This window comes from Pleurodeles waltl, chromosome 10, assembly GCF_031143425.1.
Source record: "Pleurodeles waltl isolate 20211129_DDA chromosome 10, aPleWal1.hap1.20221129, whole genome shotgun sequence".
Taxonomy (NCBI): Eukaryota; Metazoa; Chordata; class Amphibia; order Caudata; family Salamandridae; genus Pleurodeles; species Pleurodeles waltl.
This window is the reverse complement of record NC_090449.1, coordinates 980023522-980049697: the sequence shown is the minus strand read 5'-3', so window position 1 is coordinate 980049697 and position 26176 is coordinate 980023522. Positions and strand designations below refer to the sequence as shown.

General features: G+C 44.2%; 1 protein-coding gene across 1 annotated transcript in view; it reads left to right on the top strand.

Annotated features, from left to right (window-relative positions):
* Positions 1-26176, top strand: part of SCIN (scinderin) — a 271318-nt gene that overhangs the window by 12021 nt on the left and 233121 nt on the right. Inside the window, exon 2 of the mRNA XM_069211821.1 lies at positions 19436-19590. Coding sequence (XP_069067922.1) covers positions 19436-19590 — 155 coding nt within the window. The remainder of the gene's footprint in view (positions 1-19435; positions 19591-26176) is intronic.

The following is a 26176-nucleotide window of genomic DNA, read 5'->3' as shown; positions in this document are numbered from 1 at the left end:
CAGGAGCTTCCAATTCCTAATCTAGAGGAAATGAGCAGTAAAGGGCTCAACATTTAGATAGCACCTTAGCAATGTCCACATTGCCCATTTAGATTTAGATCATCTTGAAGCTGAAGTGCACGACCAGATGCTAGGTTGGCAGTGCATAGCATCTGGTCAGTGGCTCACTGCCACTCAGTGTCAGCACATTACTTAACTTAATATTTCCACTTTAACAATAGCTAACCAAGTTGGACCAGAGTTCTCCTTGTCTAAGGGGCTTGTGGAAAGGTTGGTCTTTGTACTTCGCAGAGAATACACTGTGAGGCATGTCTGTATGTCACAAAAGGTAGCTAAAATTGTGAATGGTCTCAGAGACAGAAGACATGGAGAACAAGGCTGGCCTTGTTTCTCTGGGGTTGCTGGCCATCATTCAACTAACACGCACCATGTAAACTAAAATGGGATAGTGATTGAAATCATTGATGAATGAATGAGTGACACCCAATCATACATCCATGTAGTCATTTATCTATCCATTCACCTACCCTTTGGCTAATTGTAGCATTCACACTTACAGCAATCAAAACAACTATATTCATAATGTTGGGAATGGCCCTTTTTGCAGGCTCCCCCCTAAACGTAATGCACTCATCCTTCTATTTTTTTTACCCTGTTTTTGTTGGTTTTAGGACTCTGGGCACCTTACCATGGCTAAACGGTGCTAAAGTGCATGTGCTCTCTCCTCTAAACATGGTGTAATTGGTGGTACACCTGTTTGGCATATTTAATTTACGTGTAAGCCCCTGGTATGTGTATTATAAGTCCCTAGGGCCTGTAAATTAAATGCTACTAGTGGGCCTGCAGCACAGATTTGTCACCCACTAGAGTAGCCTCTCAAATATGTCTCAGACCTGCCACTGCAGAGCCTGTGTGTGCAGTTGTTAAACTCCCATTTCGACCTGGCAAGGACAACTACTTACCAGGCCCTAAACTTCCTTTTTAATAAGTATGTCGCCCCTAAGGTAGGTCCTAGTTAGTCCTGAGGGCAGGGTGCAGTGTATTTAAAAAGTTGGATATGTAATTTTAACTTTAACATGTCCAGGTAGTTAAAAACTGCTTAATTAATTGTTCACCATTGCAAGGCCTAACCCTCCCAAAGGGTAACATTGGGAATACCTTAAACAGTTTTTAAGTGCAACTCCCAATTGGGAAAAGGTGGAAATGTGGAGACTGGTGTCTCCGGACTCACAACTTAGAATCATGACTTATGATGAAGTTGAATTGTGAGCATGAAACTGCCATTTATAGAAAGAAACAGGAACAGATGATGGACAAATGTGGAATAAATCAAACATTCACCCTCAGTCACAGATCTAGGTTAAATCCATCAGTTTTTTAGCTCACCATGCCATCCCAATTTGGACATAGCCTTATGCAAATCAGTTTTGACCCTGCTCCCCATGGGGACAGTCCAGCCTCAACTTCAGGCCAGGTCCTCCCAGGACCAGTAACAAGCATCCTGGGACCGATTTCAGGATATCAGCCCTCAGCCAGGCTAGCTTGAATCCAGTGGTACATTATGCACTGGACCCACGTCTGGGTATGCCCTTTCCACTTACTGTGACAAAAGCAAAAAGAACAGAGAAGATGGACAAAATGTGAAACAAATCAAACATTCACCTGCAGTCACAGATCTGGGTTTAATTCATCATTTGTTTTGCTCACCACACCTCCATTGGGGTACCGTGCTCGCTATGCCACCATATTTAAGATAGCCTGGCTGATGAGGGGTGATAGCCTGCAACCAGTCCCTGGATGCTTGTTTCTGGTCCAGGAAGAACCTGGCCTGACAGTTCGGGCTGGATTGTTCCCATGCGGATCAGGGACAAGACTGATTTCCATATATCATGAGTCCTGAAATGGGACTATTGGGGCACAAGACTGTCATGACAGGAATGGTGGACCCAATAGCTTTTCTTTGGAAAATGACACTGAAGAGGGGTATTTGTAAAACAACCTCACAACTAGCACAGCTAGTACAGTTAAATCTATGCTACATCTTATATATGACACAATAAAAGAGCTACAAACTGATACCCGGGCAGAGAGCCAGAGGGCCAGGATGGCTACCAAACAGATCCAAACTACAGTGAGGAAGGTGGCTAAGACATGTGGGGAGATTTAAGAAAAACAGAATTTGATTGAAATGGGAACATCAATGGTGGAAGCAGATATTCAGATACTAGAGGAGCATGCTGAATCACAGGGAGGGCAACTTTCTGATATCCTGTGGAAACTGGAATATTACAAAAACCATCAGAGGAGGAACAATCTGCTCTTTCTAGGGAGTAAGGAAGAGGGTGAAGGCAATGACATTTGGGCATTTATGATCAAACTTTTGAGGAAAGCCTTCTCTGAGCTCACAAATTGGGATTCGGGAGCCAGACATACAGGGGGTGCATCGGTTTCCCCTAAGCAGAGGGAGGGGGAAGATCATGGTTCTGATGCTAATCATCCAAGAGCAATCCTGGTTTTCTTCAGGAACTATCTATTAAGGCAAGCCATTTTCGAAAAGGCTTAGCATGATTCTCCAATATGTGCTGAGGAGCACACCTTCTTCACACGCCCAGACCTCTGCCATGCCACAGTAGAACGCAGATGGAGGTTGACGCACTTGATTATGCCTTATCAGGAAACTGGGACAGAAGCCTTGTACCTGGCCCCGGCACGACTAAAAACAGTAGTCACAGGAAAGATTAAGATTTTTGTTACTTCTGAGATTTTGGCAAAGGAGTATTTGAATGAATTGTTTCCTCAGAAGACGGAGTAATGGTAATAAGACAATAAGCAATTATGGGTGGGCTCCTGGGATTGAAATAATATATTGATGATCCGATAGGTACTTGATCTTAGGCTTGATGCTTTACCCTTCACGGTCCATAATGCTGAGCGGTATGATAAGCAGCAAGGCACTTCTTATCTTTAAAGTGGACCAAGTGAATATGAAAATCAGTATTGTGAATCATGGTTGAGGGATTGTATAAACTGAAGCAAATCGTGAGGGGGGGTCATTGAATATTTTGTTCTCACTGCAATTATTCAAGTGTTTTTTTAGATGCTGGGGTATATGCACAACACTGGTGAGGTGAGCCTGCTGTAGGTACTCAGGGAGCTATCACTCAGACTATTGGGGGGTCTGATAGCTTCAAACGGTGGAAGGGTGGAGAAAAAGGGTTGGGGATGTATGGGGTGATGGGAGTGAGGAGAGAGAGGGAGAAATTGGGGAAGTAGACGGGTGCAAATAAAAGGTGTGCTTGGGAAAAGGACTAAGCAGAGGAATAGGAAGTGTAAAGCGGTTATGAAAGTCAAAGTCCAAGTAGAGATTAAATTAAGGTATGATATGTGGGAAATTAACAGTCGGATAAAAAGCAAGCATGATTACTGTGAAGTAAATAGGATTGACCCTAGGCATCAATGGTTCAGACCAATACTGACTTGGCAATAGGATAACGCTAAGTTTCGTATAGCCTCTTTAATATCTGTAGTTTAAATAGTTTCCAGAAAAGGAGAAGGGTAGCTGAAGATAAGGGAATACATATATTGCTTGCAGGCGACACATGTAGAATATTCTACTAAACACATATTAGATACTCTTGGGATGACAGTAGTGATGTGTAACAGGCAGAACACGAAAACTATAGGTGTTGCTATATTAGCCCATAGCAGGGGCTGTGATTTCAGCTGGCATGCCACCGAAGTATGGAAGGTGGGTTCTTGCGGAATGCCATCATACCACAGGGGCTTTACTTTGAGCTCTTTATATGGCTCTGTATTAGATGATCCAGCAGTACTAGATTTTTGGCAGTAGAATTAGCTGAGTGGCCCGACCCCTATGTAGTGTGAGTTGATCTGAATTTTAATGGATCCTGGCATAGTCTCAAGGAGACCATGGAATCTAATCCCAGCAATTACTCCGGCTGAAAACTCATGGTTTTTAAAGCCCTTCATAGCTTACAAAAAGAATGTGGTCTGGTGGATGTCTAGTCAATCCTGAATGCACCAGATTCTGACTATACGTATTATTCTGCTCTATATAGAACATTATCTCATCTGGATTGTTTTTTTATGTCCCCGGGTTATTAATGGGGTTGGGCTTAGAGCTATATTCACGCTTCATGTCGAACCTTAACCCTTTATTGTTAGAACTTACCATGGAGGGTCTTAAAATCAGCAGGAGGAGCTGGTCCTTTGAGAGGGGACTATTGAATGACCCCATGTATGTGCACCACTTGAATATATGGCTGTCAGAAGTCTTGGAATTGAATAGGGGCACTGCTCCTGTGGACGTAGTAAGAAATGCCATAAAGGCTGGGATCCATGGGGAAACCCAAGGTTTTAGTCTATGGTGGCAGAAACATACCCCAGGTTTGATCAGGGAGCTATATTTAAAGCTTAGATTAGCAGAAAATCAGCTTCCTTAGCTGTCGCGGAAGGCTTGGAACTTAATGCTGCCTTGCAGAAGGTTGCAGTTGCCATAGCCGCAATCAATTAGATTTTTGCTAAGAAGGTGACAGAAATGTTTTTCTCCAGACATATGGTGTGCTACTAATATTATGAAATGTTTGGGCACCTTCTTGTGGTAAAAGTCATCAGAAGGCAGCTGCTGGCATCATTAGCGAAATAAGGGATCTGCTGGGTGGGCTGGTCTCAGACCCCAATGATGCTAGAGAAGTTTTTCACTGATACTATGAAGAACTCTGTAGAGTGCCTCATTTAGGGGGCGAACAATCTAGGAATGTGTTTTTGAGTATTATAAAAGCTGATAGAATCACCCAGGGAGAACGGGAGGGACGTAGGGCCTAGATTACAATCCAGAACCTAGAAGTTGTGATCCATGAGCTACCCACTTGGAAAGCTGCAGAGGCAACAAAATCCCTCTGGAATTTTATGAGATCTTTAAGAACGGACTGTTGCCAGTTATGCTGGAACTCTTCACCCAATTGCAACAATGTAGCAAACCTCCAGCTACTTGGGCAATAGCTAACATAGTGTTTTGTTGTTTTTTAATGGTTCTTATAGGCCCATAAAACTAATAAACAGCAACACTAGGATTTACTCTAAAGTTTGTACATCTCGTTTGAGTACTGTTATAGGTAAACTGGTCACACTGAATCAACACAGATTTGTGCCAGAGGGAGATACCACTGACTATATTTGAAGGGTCATAACGCTGCTTGACACTACTAGTGTCGCTGGTATTCCCATGGCAGTGGCCCTGTTGGATGCCAAAAAATCATTCAATTGCGTCAACTGGGAATATCCATGGAAAGCAATGGGATCATTTGGGTTAGGAATACAATGTGGAACTTACCCCGAGCATCATGCATTTAGGAGTATCAGAAACACTGGGACCTATAGAGCGAAGGTTTTAGCAGTGGCTGTTTTCTGCTTATGTGTAGATACTGCAGGGCTTGACCGACAGCCCCCATCTTTTCAACAATGGCTGAGGCATTTCCTAACTATATATCACTTTGAGATGGCACTATATCAACATAAAGGTAGAAAAGCCAGGTGTAAGGGACAGGAAATATGGGGTCTGTTGGAAGAGTGGGTCAATCTTGGCAGTTGGCAATTACATAAAATGGCAGCTCTGGTGAATAAATGGAGTCTGTATTATATGTATCTGGGTGTTCACATAGGACCCCTGGGGGTATTATTTTTAACTTGGCACAATATGCACTTTTTTTCTGCACTTTAAGCACTTTTACAGTAAACCTCAGCCTGCGACAAGGTGAGGGAAGCGGGCGATTTGAGTTTCAATAATTGATGTGAAGCGCCTGTATTATTATTTGTTGTTAATTTCTACTTCATGTCGTATTTATGGAACTGGTAAGCCTATGGGTTAATTAATTAATAATGCTTTTTAGGATATTTTCGAATGTTAAACTATTGCTGCAGCTAAGGACATATGTTAATGAAATATGTGGTGTTTTACTTCCTCTCATTGTATAATATATTTTATTTTGTAATGCATTGTTTCTTAAGCATCAAATAAAAGAAATAGAAAGCTGGCATTTTCTTGCTTTAACCATTCTGTGCCTCTGCCTGACTTTGAATACACATTGGGGATGGGTGCTCTAGCTCTGTGCACTCCCTCTAGAGAGCCACTCACAATGGGAGATTAGGTGTGACCTGATGGGTCTTAATGGGTCTTAATGGGCCGTTAACTGGCTTGAGGGGGAGTGAAGCTTAACACTGCCTCACTTACACTTGAATAGACTTGCCCTGTCCACCCACAATAGGCCTTAACAACCCTGTATTGTTACTCCAGCCAGCTGGGAGCCAGGACAATAGAGGCAATTATTTGTACATTTCAAAGACCTGCCTCTGGAAGCTTCTGCCACTTTCTAGAACCATGACACCAAAGCATTAATATTGGACCCCAAGCCTCAGAAAAATCAGATTCTACTGGAACTAAGGAAGAAGGACTGCTGTGCTGCCAGGTGGGACTGCCATGCTGCAACTGCATTGCTGTTTTGGCTTACTGCTGCTGTCATAGGAAAGACTGCCACTTTGCTACTTGCTATGCTTTGTTGGCCTACTGCTGCAAGAGGGCCTGCTGTTTGCTCTGCTGTGTTGGCCTGCTGCCTGCAGCTTCTGACCTGCAGAGAGTGGGACTGGACTTTCTCTCTAAATCCTTAAACCCAAGAATCTCCAAGGGCTTGTCAGCTTGCCCCGTGTTCTTCTGCAGTCTCCGGGACATGCCAGGCTGCTGCAACTAGCCTACTACAGAACCTTGACTCTACCATCTGTTAGTCTACCCTGCCAAGTGGTGCCACCCCAGTCCTCGACCCTTTGCAGTGGGCCTAAGGTGCTCTGCCTTCTGTGGTGTTCATCAAAACCACTGTGAAGCAACACAAATCCCTACAAATCCTTGCATCGCAGCTGCCAGCTCATCAGAACTGAACACAACAACGCCAAGCCCTGCTAATCCTCGCCACACTACTCCCTCGGAATGACACAAAGCAAATGCCAAGCCCCACAAAGCCTTACTGCACAGATCCCCAGGGTCAATGCAAAGCAACTCCAAGCCCCCAAAAGCCTTGCAGCTTAGGTGCTTGAAAAATATTGCAGACAATGCTTGTACTCACTAGGCAACGCTGCACAGACCTTGCACCAAGATTTAAGGTACTGCGTTCAGCAAGCCTAAGTGGGTCCCTGTAACCGCTCAACGCTCCCCCCTGCATCACGGTTGCCATGAACTTGTGACTTTGTCCCAGTCCAGTGAGCTCAGATAGCCCCATTGGAGCTTTGCGCTTCTACTAGCTTTTTTCACGTAAATCTTTAAAATTACTTGTCTCAGGATCTACTGATTGGATTTTTGTCATTTTGGTCTTGTATTATTCAGATAGCCAATATCTATTTTTTTTAACCTAAGTCTTTTTGGTGTATTTCAGTGTTACTGTGGTTACGTTTTGCACACATACTTTACACATTGCTTTCTAAGTTAAGCCTGCAGGCTCGATGCCAGGCTACCAAAGGGGTGAGCTCAGGTTAATTTAGGTTGGGTATCTGACTTTCCCTGACTAGGATTGTGATCCCTACTTGGACAGGGTGCTAACCCCTGCCAACTAGAGATCCATTTTCTGACACACAAAATTGAATACCAATCAAAAAACTATTTTTTAAAACAAGAAAAGGCCGGACCTACTGGCATTGTCAATGGTTGTTACTATATAATAGGACTAATACAACAGGCAAGGTGGACATCTTGTGTATGTGATATCCACATCCCTGCAGCGTGCTCTAGCGTTCGCTGCTGTGTTGTTTTAAAGGTACTTTTGACCATACTTGTCCTTTGGAACGCAAGAAGGGACAGCTCTTCCATGGTTGACATATTTGATTTACTAGTAAGTCCCTAGTAAAGTGCACTAGAGGTGCCAGGGCCTGTAAATCAAATGCTACTAGTGGGTCTGCAGCACTGGATGTGCCACCCACATAAGTAGCTCTGAAATCATGTCTCAGACCTGCCACTGCAGTGTCTGCAGTTTTAACTGTAAATTCGACTTAGCAAGTGTACCCACTTGCCAGGCCTAAACCTTCCCTTTTCTTACATATATGACACTCCTAAGGTAGGCCCTAGGTAGCCTCAAGGGCAGGGTGCAGTGTATGGTTAAGATAGGACATATAGTAATGTGTTTACATGTCCTGACAGTGAAATATTGCTAAACTCGCTTTTCAATGTTGCAAGGTCTGTCCCTCTCATAGGTTAACATGGGGGCTACCTTTAAATATGATTAAAGTATAGATTCCCTTTGGGAGCGGATGGACATGTGGAGTTTGGGGTCTCTGAGCTCATTGACACAAAGGGAGCTGGGGTGTAGTCTGCATTTCCTGATGAGTCATCTGTGCTAGGAGGGAGAGGAGGAGTGGTCACTTACACCTGAAAGAGCTGTGCCTGTCCTCACACAATGCAGTCTCCAACCCCTTGGTGAATGTCAAGACTTTGCTTTGAAGTAGGCCTACTTCAAAGGAAAAATTGGGTATAAGAAGGGTCAGCCAAAACCACAGACTTTAGAACACTTCTGGAAACCAAGAGGAACCTCTGCCTAGAGAAGAGCTGAAAAGCTGAGGAAGAAGAGCTGCCCTGCCTGTACTATGTGGAGCTATCCTGCAGTTGCTTCTTCTGCCAGAATAAGAGGGCAAAGACTGGACTTTGTTTGCCTTCCATCGTGTGAGGATCTCCAAGGGCTTGATTTAGAGCTTGCCTCCTGTTGTTTGAAGTCTCAAGGACAGCAAAGACTTCTCTCTACCAGCACCTGGAGCCTCTGGAAAGTCTCCTCCTCTGCCCTGTGGTGCCCATCCAGTTCCTGGGACCCTGAGAGAAGAAGCTGGCAGCCTAATAGGAAGAAATCCACTCACAGAACACTGTGCGGGGAAAAGATTGACACAACTCCAATCTGCGTCTGAAAAATGGTCGCGCCGCCGGCTTTGCGGCTGAAAATTGATGCTCACCTGCAACATGACCATAAGATCAACACACGGAGCTGGAAAAACGACGCACAGCATCGCTGATGGAGGCTGGTGAGATCGCAACCCGCGCTGCGTGGTATTCGGATCATCGTGCAGCTGGATTTCCAACGCAAACACCGATGGGTGTGTAAAAACGACGCACAGTCTGCCCGGACCCAAGAGTGCAGACCGGATCGTTGCATTACTGTCCTGCGGAGAGACGAAACACTGCGCCCAACCCGATGAAAGGAGAAACGACGCAAGGTCTCGCTCGTGAGTGAAATCGGCGCATTGCAAGCCCTTTTTGACGCACACTCGCCCGTGCTGGGTTATTTTTGATGCACCCAAGGTACATTTTCACACTAACATTGTTAGTGTGTGTTTAAAACTACATGAAGACTCTTTTTGCTTTTTAATTGATAACTTGACTTGTGTATTGTGGATTTTTGTCGTTTTGGTCTTGTTTTGTTTAGATAAATATTCTCTATTTTTCTAAACCTGTGTTGTGTCATTTTGTAGTGTTTCCATTAAGTTACTGTGTGTGTTGGAACCCCTACCAAGGGGGTAAGCAGGAGTTAGCTGAGGGTGATTCTCTTTTACCCTGACTAGAGTGAGGGTCCTTGCTTGAACAGAGGGTAACCTGACTGTCAACAAAGACCCCATTTCTAACACAAATCCACTCTAGTCAGGTAAGTCACACATAATCCAAATTACCCTGTGCCCACCCTCTGGTAGCTTGGCACTGAGCAGCCAGGTTTAACTTAGACGGCAATGTGTAATGTATTTGTGTAATCAATCATGCAATAACACAGTAGAACACCACAAAAGTACACCACACAGTATTTAGAGAAATATATAATATTTATCAAGTAAGATGCAGGTCAAAACGACCAAGATGCAATAAGTATATGTTGAAATATCACTTTAAAATGATATATAGTGTCTTTAGTCTTTAAAGCAACAAGTGTCTCTTGCAAGCACAAAGTACCTGATTGCGTTCAAATTCTCCGCAAGGGACCGCAGAGGAGGAGATGCATGGAAAATGGGGAGGTGTGCATTGATTTTTCCAGCACACACAGGCAATGCGTGGTTTAGTTTTCATGCAGGGAAGGCTTTGCGTCAATTTCTGGAGCACGGACTTGGATTCTCTTTGGGTTGCAGGGTTTTTGGACGCCCCAGGGACGATGCGTTGAAATCTGGCACTTGTAGGACAAAGTCACAGGGGCTGCGTCGACCCGGTGAGCGATGCGTGGAAATTTCTGCCGCACAGCAGGCCCTGCGTCGATTCCTCTCAGGAAGACAGGCGGCGTCATTCTGGCTCAGCTTTGCCTCGATTCAGTGGCCCGCGTGTCGAATTTCCAGTCGAAACGCTGGCGATCCATGGATCTTCTCCTTGCGAAGTCGGGCTGTGCATCATTTCTTGCAAGCTGTGCGTCAATTTTCACCTCACAAGGAGATCTTTTGCAGAGATGAAGTCTTTTTGGACCTGAGACTTCAGGGAACCGGAGGCAAGCTCCATCCAAGCCCCTGGAGGGCACTTCTCAGCAGAGCCAGAGGGCAACAAGGCAGTAGGGCAACAGGCAGGGCAGCAGTCCTTTGCAGAAAAGCAGACAGGTGAGTCCTTTGGGCAGCCAGGCAATTCTTCTTGGCAGGTTGCAGGTTCTGGTTCAGGGTTTCTTCTCCAGGAAGTGTCTGTGAAGTAGAAGTGTCTACCTCAGAAGTGTCTAAGTTGGTAGGGTCAGAGACCCTGCTTAAATACCCAAATGTGCCTTTGAAGTGGGGGAGGCTTCAAAGAGTAGCTTAGAAGTGCACAAGGTCCCCTTTCAGTTCCATCCTGTCTGCCAGGATCCCAGTAGGGGGTGTGGCAGTCCTTTGTGCGAGGGCAGACTACTGTCCTTTGACATGTAAATGTCAAGCCCTCCACCCTCCCAGCCCAGGAAGACCCATTCAATATGCAGATGTATGCAAGTGTGACTGAGCATCCTGTGTTTGGGATTGTCTGAGTGAATGCACAAGGGAGCTGTCATCTAAACTTAGCCAGATGTGGATTGGATGGCACAGAAGGATTTAAGTGTAAAGAAATACACACTTTCTAAAAGTAGCATTTCTAAAATAGTAATATAAAATCCAACTTCACTATTAAGCAGGAGTTTGTATCACCATTCTGGCCATACTAAATATGACCTGGCTACTCCTTTCAGATCAGGATCTACCACTCAAAGAGTATATTAGGGTATCCCTAATGCTATCCTATGAAAGGAGCAGGCCTCACAGCAGTGTAAAACAAATTTAGGAGTTTTACACCACCAGGACATATAGAACACACATGTTCATATCCTGCCTTTTACCTGCATAGCACCCTATCCCAAGGGCTACCTAGGGCCTACCTTAGGGGTGACTTATATGTAGAAAAAGGGGCGTTTAAGGCTTGGCAAGTACTTTTGAATGCCAAGTCTGAGTGGCAGTGGAACTGCACACACAGGCACTGCAGAGGCACGTCTGAGACATGGTTAGGGGGCGACTTATGTGGGTTGCACAACCAGTGCTGCAGCCCACCGGTATCATTTAATTTACAGGCCCTGGGCACATGTAGTGCACTTGGCTAGGGACTTACACGTAAATTAAATAAGCCAATTGGGTATGAGCCCGTCACCATGTTTCAGAGACAACATATGACTTTAGCACTGATTAGCAGTGGTAAAGTGTGCTAAAGCCAGCAAAAATGAAGTCAGAAAAAGAGAAGGAGGAAGGCAAATGGTTTGAGGGGGCGACCCCGCAGAAAGGCCATTTCCAACACAAGGTTTTTAGACAGATAACCCCTCCTGCATTTTACATGATATATCATCACATATTATGTTTTTTCGCTTAAACTGAGTGGGTGTCCGATTACCCGTAGCAGTGCAGTATCCTTGGGTGGAACAATGAGAATCACATTGTTGAGTAAGAACCAGACAAAGGAAAACTTATTTTAACTAGTAGACTTAGCAGTAAGGCAGCTGAGATACATGCCCTATTAAATCGATATTCATATTGTTAGTTGAATACAGCATATTTGCATACTTGTGTTTGGATTGCACAACATGACATCTGTCGAGCTGCTTTTATCTGATGCAGGCTACAAGCCAGTGCCAGTAAAAGTTAGGGATTAAAGTATCAGAAAACCAGATATGCAAATAGGATTTAATGAGAAAGAACTAGAAACCTATGTGCATGCTAACGGGGCTAATTAAGTCCTTCCCCTAAAGGTCGAACATCTACTTCTGTTGTTTTCCTCCCGTTTATTTGTAGAAGATTTCTGACTTTTTGCTGACTCAGAAACATCACCAAAATTAGGAGCAGATTTATTAAAAGTGGTGCTGCATGTAGAGCAGCGCCACTTTTCGCGTGTCCCTTAGTGCCCCCCTAACACCGCCATGGTAGCGCCGAATTTAAAATATAGTGCCCCATGGTGGTAGTTACGGTGACTAGCGTCATAATTTTTTAGGCTAGTCTGGCGCTTTGCAGGACTAGCGTAAAAAAGTATGACGCTAATCCTGCAAAGCACCAGAGGACCATTGTATTCAACGAGAGCCTCTGAGTAACACCTGCACTTAGCAGGCGTTAAAAAATATGGATAAAAATGGCGCAAAGGGATCTAATAGATTCCTTTGTGAGACTATTACACTCCCCCCTCCCTCCAGCACCGGAACGTCCTCTTGCATACATTATGCCTGGCGCTGGCATAATGTTGCGCAAGGGGTTACAAAGTGGCGCGATGCAAGAATTGGCACTGTGTTTTTGTCCTTGTTGGGCCATATTTGTGTAAAAAAAAATGACGCAAATGTGGTGCAAGGAGACGCTGGGGCTCTTAAATATGCCCCTTAGTCCTGGAAATTAGTGACAATCGCAGGAGTGCACCAATCCTGACAGTGTTACATGATATATGTAGGAATTCTTTCATATTTTCATATTACTGTAAATATCAAATATTAAAGAGAATTAACCAAGCCCATGTTGGTTGTGAAGCGAAGAGCCCAATCAGGATTCTGAATTTTATAAGGCAGGCAAGGTAATGTGTTCCCATCTGCAGGAGGTAATATTGCGATGGCGGTACAGTTTTCTTCATTTGGCAGCAGAAACAACTCCAAAGGAGGTAATTTCTTCAGACTCTAAAAAAGGTTCCTGGTTATTTATTATTATTATTATTTTTTTTTTATTATTTTGCTTTCCTTAAAATAATGTTTCATCTGTTAAGGTGATGACAGAACGCCATTTAGTCAGGACATTCACCAAAAGCATGCCTCGATTTAAGCTCGAGGAGCATAACATTGTGTTTTTCTTAAGCACATCAGAAGTGATTCGCAAACAGTGAGGAGCTTTTTAAGTTATAAGTGCAGCTTTCTCGTTGGGGGAGTGTCTCATAAAGTCAGGGGCTTAACTTCATTGGGTGTCTGGGGTGTTACACCCTCCTAATAGATGTATTTTCTGGTAAATAGTTGGGGACGGGTGCTCTCAATCGGTTTTGGTGAGGTGTCTATCTGATTTCAACAGGACGTTTTACATGGGCACACACAGAAACGCACACACACACTCTCCATTTATCAGTTTTGAAAGTCATCACATTTTTTTTTTTTTTTTTTTTTTACAAAATATTGTGATTGCTTTTTTTGGTACACCGACCCATCCACATTCCTCTCTCTTTTTACTGCCTAAGCCCCTCTCAAGCGCCCTGTTTGTGGTCTAATGTATTTTAGTGTAATATTGTTGGAGAAGTCTGAAGGTCACACCCCTCAAACTTACTCACCAAGCTACTTCTCTGCATAAAGTAAGCGCTACAAGTGTTAATGTGTCTGTTACAGCTTTAACGTCTGAAGTATTGGTAGATCAGCACCACAGACGTGGTAAATGGTTGCCACTGGAAATTCTAGGAATGTGGGGCTTCCTACTGGAACTTCAGCATCATTAGTTGATATCTCTAAAGTAAACAGAACATGACATGCACCTCACACCCACCCACACCTTGGTGGTGTGGGTGTGTAAGCGGGGCAGCATTCATGATCAGAGCTACCACAGGAGCCTCCATAAAGCACAGAAATCTGCTCTGTTGTTGGCTGTCTTTGGCTACTCTTTTGCTTTTCCTCGTTGCCACGCTTCGTCATGTTTCCACTGTAAGTCTCTGGCTTGCCATGCTAGTTTTTCTTCGTAAAGTACTGGTCTATTTTTGCAAGGGGCAGATGTCTAAGCGCCGTGAAGCAAGCATCAGTGGTAGGAGGCGATGTGGCTTCTACTGTAAATAGATTAAATAGCATTGTTTGTTCGTCCACTATTTTCTATTTTTATTTTTGCCAGTAGAACAGTTAAGATTTTAAAGTATCCTGGACTAAATTTGATAAGTGTTTTGCTCTGCCAAAATATGCTATGTTAGTTGTTGTCTCACGTATGTATGAAGCGAAAGTTCAGTGCACACAGACATTTCCATGGCGAATATTGACACTGAATTAGCAGTGAACTTGGAAAACAACACTTTGCTCAAAAGAATGACCTTTCCATGAACAGCAGATAATACAATCTGTTAGAATTTCATTTTGAAGACAAAACTATTTTGCATTATAAGATTATCTCTTATATTCAGAACCACTAAGAATCCAAAAGAAAATAAGATACAGAGCACAAAAAGAAATATTTATTTTTCGTTTCGTGCTCTGTCACCATGGAAGGCGAGTGATAGTTTTGTTGTTTGCAAGGTAGCCACATATGCAGGTTTTCGAAGTTTATGTCTGTTGCCTGTGAAATCTATTGACTTTATTATAAGAGGGTTTAGGTTCACGGGGTACCAGGGGAGAGCATGGAGAAAAACGAGGAGAGAAATGTTCCCTCACTTGCAATGTATTGCAGGGTCTAACGTTAGGCATCTCCAAGGATACATTCCATCCAAATGCTCCATTGGCAGGATCAACATCAGAAGAGGGAAAAGGCCTATGAAGTGGCAGAAGAGAAGTGAGATAAACAAGAACGTCACTCAATCATAATCAATGGGTTGTTCCAAAGGCCACTCGTACTGTATTTTTCACAATAGGTCTATTAAAATATACAAGTTAAAGCTATCTGTAGCTGAGGTATAAGAATGAGGAAGGAATTGTAAATATAATTTTGGATTTTCTTGACATAAAATCAGTGATGCTATGAGACTTCTTTTGGTAGAGTAAATATTGAACACTGAGACGTTGTGCACGTGCTGCATTACATTTGGGGGATGCGTGAGGGAGAACAGTGACAGGTGGAAGTAGAGGTCTATAAGACCCCCCCTTACAAGCAGCACAGTCTTTGCAACAAATAGTATGGCCTAACCCATGTGGGATGGACTCACAACTGGAATAAAAGCATTCATTTTTAATAACTAGATTCAGTAAGCAACATACACAGGCCCTAATTGGGCATATTTGGAGCTGTGTAATTTCCAATGGTGCTCGATGCTACTGTCTTGCTGTTGAGTTGCACAGTAAATATTAGATGATGTCACTACCCACATCAATGGCACACATTTATCAATCTAAGAAGCAGGAACATCTGTGTTGGCCTCAACAAGATTTGAATATGGGACCTTTATGTTGCCACAGTAAGGATATTAACATAATGTCAGTGTTGAGGGTTAAATCTTTTGTGAAAGTGCATCAGGTGGTATTATAGATCAGTGAGTTAAGATTCCTGCTGAATAGATGTGTATTCAGCAAGTCTCAGCTTCTAATAATAGTGAAATAGTTCAGCTGGTCAATGAACCTGTGGTGGTGCGCTGTGAGTAATTTGCAAGTTACAAGTTGAATCTTAGAAAGATGTTAAATGGGTTGTTATTGGGATTCAAGTTCAACAAGCAAGTCACAAGTTGCAGCGCCTGTAAGATAGCTCAATAAGTTATGCACACGATGACAATACCTACATGTAATGTGTTTGGCAGAGATTTAAGACCTTGCAAAACGTATTCAAACATTTATTTTTTTTAAGAGTTATTATATGAGTAACATTGTTGTTAATAAAAACCTACTAATGAAGCCCTCATTAGAAGTTGCACAGTACTGATGAGGTGGTAACCTCACACCTGTGAAGATTGATACGCTGTATTAAAACTTTAACAGTACCATTAATACCCACAGAATGTGAAATACCCTTCTGGGCCTTGTTTTACTGGATTGACTTCTTCATGGTCAGCGCTGGGAATCCTGTTTAGGGTAGCTGTGCGTTCTATAAGAAAATAATATTAATAATAATGATAATAATAATACCGATATAATGGTATTCCCTTTCCTGTAGGCATTAACACTCAGAAGGTTGTAAATATGAATAGGGGCCTGGTGAAGAATAGAAGGAAGGAGGCTGAGGCGGGAAGGGAGGGAATTTTCATTGCAGCCCATTCTCAAGAGGATTTTACTGGCCAGATAAACCAGCTGGTGAACTTGGGTCTGGTGTTCCCACACCTGGCAGATCCAGGTGTGGGTACAACAGCCCACTCATGATGGATGCAGCAGAATTCCTCACGGGAATTCCGCTCCACTCACCTTGCAATTGAGGCTGAAGTGGCAAGAAACAATTGTTTCTTTTGTGTGCAGTGCATGGTAATTATTGGTAGAATTATTTACTTAAGCTACACTATTTTTACATGTATTGTGCATTCAGGAGACATGTTATATTTTCAATTTTCACTAAGACCGATATATTGTTCTACTCATATTTTGTAAATTTTTCTATGGAAAACATAAATATTGTTTGTTTTCTCCTGAGCCTCCTCCAGCTTTTTTTCAACCGCACTCTTACTATATTGAATCTGCCCTCATTATAAAAAAAACAAGTTAAAGTCAGAACGATCACCCCTGAAAGAAAATGTGAGCAATCCCTTTGGTCTCTATAACAGAAATAACAAAGTGATCCTAAATCAAAGCACTAACAGATGGATATGCAACTGGTATACACCACCTATACAAGGGGAATTTAAACTTTATTACAAGGTCTATACCAAACAACGCAAGACATGAACATTGCTACAGCATGCATGTTCTGTCACAGATATGCTATGCAAAGAATGGAAATGCTATGTAATTTTAGTCACACATTTATTTCAGTAATATATGTTATAGAGTGACATTAGTACACATTTACAACACTTTGAGATGTCATCCAATCAACTCTAAAAGTCGTCTTTTATTACTGATAATTACTGTAATATAAATTGACCAAGCAGCTAGATGCTTAAGATATTTAGGACTCTATTCCATAAACTGAGCAATGCAAATACTAATTTAAAACACTGTCTCAGCCACAGTCTTTTGCTGACAGTTCTCTTAAATAGTAAAGTAGCACTATATTTCACCTTAGACAATGGGTAATGGTTGCTCTATAGGTAAACCTTAATGGCATGTTTTCCTTTTGGCTGAAAATCTAGCAGCATTTGCTGACATCCCTAAAGTAAACAGCAGAACATAATAGAATACAAAACACGAAGCAGCATGATAACATAAGCAAAACATAGATGGACACCACACAGCAAAACAGTCAAAATATAATGAACCACAACAACTATAGGGAAAAATGGCATTGCCATAATTTAGCACAAAGCACAGCAACACAACAACAGAACACAGTACCACCACAAAACATCTAAAATAAATATGCAGATTCTTCTCACGCAGTAGCACCTCCAGGAACCTGCATTTATAATACAGTGGTTAAAGGTGTTTAAGCAATGCCTTAATTCACCACTATGGGCATGAAATGCTGCCAGTAAAAAATGTTTTGTGATGCAGGCCTATATGTGCACTGGAGTTGATCTGCGTCCTCATTCAGCAATACACAGGCCAGTCGGTATGTAGTCTTGGCAGAATACTATTATTAATAGTATTATTATTGCAATTTTTATTGTTGTTGCTCTTGGACAGAAAGGGATGGACGTTCCTTTTTTTTGTTTACTATTGAAGCTCAGTAGGGCAGGACCCAGAGTGCTTAAAACATGGCCAAGAAGCTAAAAGGTGTTATAGAGCATGTGAGTAACAGAGCAAACCTTTTGGATGTCCTGTCCATGCAGCTCTCAATTTATCAGCACATTAAGGGCCAGATTAAAAAAAAAGTGACGCAGGGCGGCGCTGCACCAAAATTGGCAGCACCACACTGCATCTCTTTAGAAACACAGGGATGAGCCGTATTGATTAGAATACGGCTCATCCCTGCGTTTACCTCTGTGCTGTCGCTAAATTGAGCTGCCTAGCGCAAACGCAGGCCTCCTTGCACCACCATGCAAGGGTGTCTGGGTTGAGGGGTTTGATTGTTTCTATGTGGGAAGGTGTCCCTTCCTGCACATAAACAATCACTAATAGCGATTTGGCACTTTTGTGTTGGCTGCAGAATACAGCACAAGCAGAAGTGCCGAAGCGTAATTTTGAAATGATTGTTTATGTGCAGGAAGGGACACCTTCCCGCACATAAGCAATCATTTCTGGCATTTTGCTCCTTCTATATGTGCTGCAGAATGCAGCACACATACAAAAAGCAAAAAACAAGGAGGAATAACAGTATTCCTCCTTGTTACGCCTTGCGCCACCCCTGGGGTGGTGTTAGATTTTGGCGCTGCTTCAGGTTTACGAAAACTCATAAATCTGAGACAGCGTCAAAATGCAATAGGTTTTGATGTGGCACGCCCACAGCAACACCCATTGCGCGCCCCTTCCATGCAAAGTGCTGCGTATGAAGCGGCCGTATTTACAAGGTGACATTAAGCCACAAAAAGTGGCTTAACGCCACCTTGTAAATACTACGCAGGGCATTGCGCCTCCGGACCGTTACGAAAAGTGATGCTTCGGTGGTGCTAGTGTCTCTTAAAAATATATGCCCCCAAGTCTCCTAGCTATTTTTCTCTCCCTGATCTCCGTGTAATCTCCTTTATCTCCATACATATCACAGGAGCAAACTCACTGATACATCTCAGCTCTGCTTTCAGCGCTCTAAAATAATCACTTGAAATAACTCAATTTAGCATGAAGGGCACTGCCTAGATTAGAAATCAATCTTGTATGTAGGTCCTTCTTTAGTTTGAACTATTACACAGTTGTTGTACTCCTTTCTAGAGCTGTATTTTTGAAGGCATGTCGAAGTGAAGAACGTCTACTGGAACAGGTGACATTTAAAAGTCACAGTTTCAACATTTGTGAGCGCAGGGTTATAATGCAATTTCTGCAGTGAGACTCCACAGAGTTTAAACCTAGTTTCAAATGGTAGTAAAGATATGGGGACTTTCTACAAATGCCTTCTATAGAACGCATCTTAACTTATAGTGCTGCACTGAACTGTTTTTTTTGTCATATTTCAAACACGTCTTCCAGCTGTTCCAGAATCGCTATGGACAATCTTTGGCAAAACACAATGGAAAAAATAAGCAATATACCAGCAAGCAAACTGATTTAGGTATGGCTTCTATTTTCAGGAAAAGAATGCTCCCAAGATGAGAGCACATCTGCCGCCATCTTTGCAGTTCAACTGGATGATTATCTTGGAGGGAAGCCAGTGCAGTTTAGAGAGATCCAAGGATATGAGTCAAATACATTTGTTGGCTACTTCAAAGGAGGCATACAATATAAGGTACGTGGAAATCAAAAAGTTTAGAAGTAATCCGTGTTGGGAATGTATATCTTCTTCATGGCTCGTGCAGTATAGTGTAGTGATTACTTACCCCCTTTATTGTGATGTAATATACTTCTAGTTGCATCTTTGCTATGAAATTCTCTGCTCTGGCAGTTGTTGCCTGGAGTGGAGAGCTGGCAGGTTGCAACTTTTTTGCTTCATCAATAAACATTAGTTCTGCATTTCACATCACTTCACTGGGATGGGATTCGGATGTACACACACAAAGCACCACATATTAGTTCAACTAGAGGACAAATAAACCAAAGTACTTAAGGGATTATGTTATCAAGTGAAGCAATTATCCCGTTATCCAATTCCCATACTGTACTTACATATCAATAAATTGTTTCAACGTGTTGTTCATCATACAACAGAGCACCACCACAGAACTCAGAAACACTTAGGGGCATATTTATACTTTTTGACGCAAACCTGTGCTGTCAAAATGTTGACCGTCGGCTAGCGCCATTCCTGGATGCCGGACGGGCTCCATATTTAAGGAATTGCGCTAGCTGGTGGTAAGGCCCGGCTAGCATCTTTAAAAAGGATGCTAGTCGGGTGGGGGAGGCATAAGGGGAACAGGAGGTTTAGTGTCAAAGAATGATGCTAGTACGGGCACAGATATAAATATGTCTCTGACCATACTTGCGTCATTTTGTGAAGTTAAAACCCTATGGACATGACTCCTGTTTTAGTGAAGACTTATGTCTCCTTAGAATGGCCATTGGGTACAGTGCCATGTAGGGGGGTCCAAGTTAGGCCCCCATAGCACTTGGTAATTTAAAACAAAACAAAAAAAACTACCTGTACTTACCTCACTTACTTGGGATGAGGTCCCCCATCCTTCAATGTCTCTCTGGTGGTGTTGCTCCTGGGGCCAGGGAAGGGCACCTGTGGGCTCTTGCCATGGTCTCTGCCCGTTGAAAAAGGCCCACAGGCCCCCTAACACCTGCCCTGACCCAGGCGTTAAATAAGGCACTAAGGAAGTTTAGCGCCATTATTTAAGGCCCCCGTGCTTGTTCTTAGCATGGGAGATAAATATGGCGCTAAGGCCATATCATAATTTTCTGCAGGGGAACGCCTACCGTGCATCTCATTGACGCAAGGTAGGTTTCCACGTCCAGAAAATGACATTAACTCCATAACTTTGGCGCTACACGTGTCTAGCGCAAAAGTATAAATATGGAGTTAAGTTTGCGCTGGATTAGCGTAAAAAAAAAAATGCTAATCCAGCGCAAAGCAACTATAAATATGCCCCTTAGTATGGTATGTCCAGAATGGAAAAGTCACATAAATCTCAGTCTCTGTCAACTTTATTGATTGACAGATGCCAAAGTCTTCCTGCAAAGTTGCTCAATGTCAATACTATTGAACCAGATGAATCAACCCTTGTTTTGTCAAATCGTACACGAACAGCCAACATGTGTTTCGTCACAACATGTGATTTTTTCAAGGCTGAAAAGTACAGGTTATATATCAAATGTATGTTGAGACTAGTATCTAATAAAACATGACATTCTTTTGGACAGCCTATTGCATCACACAGGTCAAATAAATGCAATAAAACATAAATAGTATAAGTTCTACATCAGAACCAATAATTCTAAAATACCAGGTAGAAAGAAATCAAATAAAACCTCATACCTGTTTTCAATATCCAAAGTCCCTATGAATATGTCTTAGTAGTAAGAATAATCACACATCCACTGGGTAAAGTTCCAAAGATGCAAATCACACCAATAATTCAGAGCAGTGATAAAAACAGTCACACTGGGACCATAATATGTCCTAGTCCTATAATAACATGAGAAATAGTAGATAACATAGTAGCCAGAAACTCAAGACAGAACAACAATACACCCACAATATCTGTATACAATAATATCAACCTAGCAGCCTGATCCAAGACCCATGACTTTTCGCTATATACATAGGAATCTGTCTCCATAGAGACATAATATATGCACTGAGTAGCACTCATGTTGTATTAATAAAGAATCAAGGCATATATTGCCCAAAATTAATGAAATATTCCAAAATATGGACCGACACCACTGTGCAACATTCAATACGACTAAGTAGAAATGTACCTGGGGAAAAATCTCTAAGCTTTACACCTAACACAACATACACATAAATGTATCTTACCTAAATAGTTACGCCAAATGTACATTAAACGTAGCAGCACTTATGGTATTTGTTAGACTTTTCATCCTTGGCGTGGTCTCCCTTAACATTTTACCTCTGTTTCCCAGGATGTTGATGTGTGCTGGACTCTGTTTTTGCTGTTTTTGTTACTCTGTGAACTTTACCACTGCTAACCAGTGCTAAAGTGCAAGTGCTCCTTTACAAAATGTGTATTTAATTGGTTCATCCATGATTGGCATATTTGATTTACTAGTAAATCCCTAGTGAAGTGCACTAGAGGTGCCCACGGCCTGTAAATCAAATGCTACTATTGATTTGCTACTATTGGGTCTGCAGCACTGGCTGTGGCATCCCATTAGTAGCTCTGTAATCATGTCACAGACCTGCCACTGCAGTGTCTGTGTGTGCAGTTTTTAACTGTAAATTCGACTTGGTAAGTGTACCCACTTGCCAGGCCTAAGCCTTCCCTAACCTATGGTTAAGGTAGGACATATAGTAAAGTGTTTTAAATGTCCTGACAGTGAAATATTGCTAAATTTGTTTTTCTCTGTCGCAAGGCCTGTCCCTCACATAGGTTAACATGGGGGCTAACTTTAAATATGATTAAAGTGTAGATTTCCTTTGCATGTGGATAGACACACAATTTCAAAATACATCTTTTAGTAAAGTTGGTTTTAAGATTTAGGCGGTCATTCTGACCCTGGCTGTCTTTGACCGCCAGGGCGGAGGACCGCGGGAGCACCACCGACAGGCCGGCGGTGCTCCAATGGGGATTCCGACCGCGGCGGTAAAGCCGCGGTCGGACCGGCACCACTGGCGGGCTCCCGCCAGTGTACCGCCGCCCCATTGAATCCTCCACGGCGGTGCAGCTTGCTGCACCGCCGCGGGGATTCCGACCCCCCCTACCGCCATCCAGATCCCGGCGGTCCGACCGCCGGGATCCGGATGGCGGTAGGGGGGGTCGCGGGGCCCCTGGGGGCCCCTGCAGTGCCCATGCCACTGGCATGGGCATTGCAGGGGCCCCCGTAAGAGGGCCCGTACATGTATTTCACTGTCTGCTGCGCAGACAGTGAAATACGCGACGGGTGCAACTGCACCCGTCGCACAGCTTCCACTCCGCCGGCTCGATTCCGAGCCGGCTTCATCGTGGAAGCCTCTTTCCCGCTGGGCTGGCGGGCGGTCTGAAGGCGACCACCCGCCAGCCCAGCGGGAAAGTCAGAATTACCGCCGCGGTCTTTCGACCGCGGAACGGTAATCTGATGGCGGGACTTTGGCGGGCGGCCTCCGCCGCCCGCCAAGGTCAGAATGAGGGCCTTAGTGTTTGAAAATGCCACTTTTAGAAAGTGGGCATTTTCTTGCTTAAACCATTTCTGTGACTCTGTCTGTTTGTGGATTCCCTGTCTGGGTCAGTTTGACAGTTGGGCTGTTTGCACCTCTCTCTAGACAGTGACACAGAGGGAGCTGGGGTGTAGTCTCCATTTCCTGATGAGCCATCTTTGCTAGGAGGGAGGAGAGGAGTGGTCACTGACACCTGAAAGGGCTGTGTCTGCCCTCACGCAATGCAGTCTCCAACCCCCTGGAGTGTGTCTGGGGCCTGGCCTGGGCAAGGCAGGATTTCACAAACAAGAGAGACTTTCCTATAAGAAGGGCCCAAAACCACAGACTTTAGAACACTTCTGGAAACCAAGAGGAACCTCTGCCTGGAGAAGAGCTGAGGAAGAAGAGCTGCCCTGCCGGTGACTGTGCTTTGTGGAGCTATCCTGAAGTTGCTGCTTCTGCCTGTGCTAGAAGACAAAGACTGGACTTTGTGTTGCCTTCCTTCTTGTGAAGATCTCCAAGGGCTTGATTTAGAGTTTGCTTCCTGTTGTTTGAAGTCTCAGGGACAGCAAAGACTTCTCTCTGCCAGCATCTGGAGCCTCTGGAGAGACTCCTACTCTGGCAAGTGGTGCCCATCCAGTTCCTGGGACCCGTGAAGAGAAGCTGGCAGCCCAAGTGTGAGAAATCAACACACAGACCGCCGTGAGGGAAAAAGATTGACGCCACTCTGATCTGCGCCTGAAAAATCGATGCGCCAGCGGCTTCGTGTCTGGAAATCAATGCACACCTGCAATGCGACTGGAAGATCGACACCCGTGAATTGAGAAACGACATTCTGCAGGTCACTGGATGGTTGGGTGAAGGGCAATAAGGTAACAATGTATGAGGGGCTTTACAATCTGATTGCTTGGGGGCACTTGTACAGTTTATGTTTTCCAGGGCTGTGCCAGCATCTGATTGGCATCTTGTCCACCAATGTCCTGAACCTGCAGCTGTATGAGTTTTGCCACAGGGCAGACAACGCTGATGGCCACCTTTGGAGCAAGAGGGGATGACAAGTGGTGCGCAGAAGGTGCCGCAGAGCCGTGCAGCGGAGTTTCGGGCGAGATCTGGACCGCGCATGGCCTTATTCCTGACAGTGGGTATGCGTATCCACCAGGTCTATGGCAGCCCATCAGGGTGATCAGGAGACCCAGGAGCCTGAAAGAGTGGCCCAGGTGTCTGCCAGAAGGAAAAAGGGCAAGGGCCGCAGGAAACCAGCCCCAGAAGTTCCCACGGTCCAGGAGGAGGCTGAGTCTGAGGGGGAGGCCCTGGAACCTACAGGGCAACAGGTGGCTGAACGGGGTGAGGTCCTTGAGTTGTCAAAGTGGCAGCAGGAAGTGGGGCCCACCAGGGAAGCATTCTGTGAGGCACAGAAGTCATTCCCTACTCTGGAGGGTTTGTGGCAGCAGGCTGCAGACCATGCGTCTGGCAAAGAGCCTGGATCACACTTGATTTACTGGGAGGCTGGCCTCCTATGTAGCGAGCCTAAGGTTCCTTAGACTGGGTCAGCCCATGTGCTGGTGGTACCCCAGTGCTTCAGAGCCTTCCTACTGGGCCTGGCTCATGATGTGCGTTTAGCTGGTCATTTGGGGCAGGGCAAGACCTTTGAGCAGCTTGTCACCCGCTTCTATTGGCCCCAAATGTGAAGGCACTCTGATGCTCACTGCAGGTCTTTCCAAACTTATGAGGCAAGTGGTAAGAGTGGGGGGAAATGTAAGTCTATCCTCCAACCTTTTCCTGTTGTCAGTACCCCCTTTGAAAGGGTTGGCTTTGACATTGTTGGGCCTCTGGATCCCAAGACAGCCATGGGCAACCGGTTTATCCTGGTCATGGTGGAAGATACTACCCGGTACCCAGAATCCATTCCTTTACAATTAATCACTGCCCCTGTGGTGGCCTGTGCCTTGATGGGAGTTTTTACCCGCATGGAGTTCCCCAAGGAACTGGTATCTGATAGGGGGTACCAATTCATATCAACTTATATTTAGTCTCTGAGAAAGGTGTGTGGGGTAACGTATAAGTTCACCACACCTTACCACCCCCAAAGTAATGGTCTGTTTGAGAGATTAAACCGCACCTTGAAAGGCATGATTATGGACCTGTCAGAGCCCTTCAAGCGGAAGTGGGATATCCTCTTGCCATGCCTTTAGTTCGCTTACAGGAATGTGCCTCAAAAGGGACTTGGCTTTAGTCCTTTTGAGCTGATTTATGGCCACCCCGTGAGGGGCCCCCTAAGTCTGGTTAAGGAAGCTTTGGAAAAAGCTCCTAGTAAACCCCCCCAGGATGTATTTAGTTACATGCTGGCTCTGAGAAACCACACTGCCCACTTCAGGAGTCTCGCACAGATGAACCTGGAAGCAAGCCAGGAGGACATAAAACACTGGTTTGACCAGAATGCCACTCTGGTCGAGTTTCAGCCTGGACAAAAGCTGTGGCTGATGGCACCAGTGGAGCCTAGGGTGGTCCAGAACATTTGAGGTGGTGGAGCGCAAGAGCAAAGTCACCTACCTGGTGAACTTGCAGACTCCTAGGAACCCTTTGAGGGTCCTGCATGTTAACCAGCTCAAGCCACACTTTGAGCGGACACAGTTGTCCATGCTCCTAGCGACAGATGACGGGGTAGAGGAGGAGAGGGAGCCTCTTCCTGACCTCCTGTCTGCAGGAGAAAAGGATGGGTCTATGGAGGGAGTGAACCTCTCCTCCTCCCTGCCTGCAGAGCAGCAGAGGGACTTTCGCCAGGTGTTGAGACAGTTCTCCTCACTGTTTTCCTTGATCCCAGGGGTCACACACTTGTGCACACATGATGTGGACACTGGGGACCATAGGTTAACATGGGGGCTTCCTTTAAATATGATTAAAGTGTAGATTCCCTTTGGGAGCGGATAGACATGTGGAGTTTGGGATTTCTGAGCTCACAATTTTAAAATACATCTTTCAGTAAAGTTGGGTTTAAGATTGTGTGTTTGAAAATGCCACTTTTAGAAAGTGGGCATTTTCTTGCTTAAACCATTTCTGTGACTCTGCCTATTTGTGG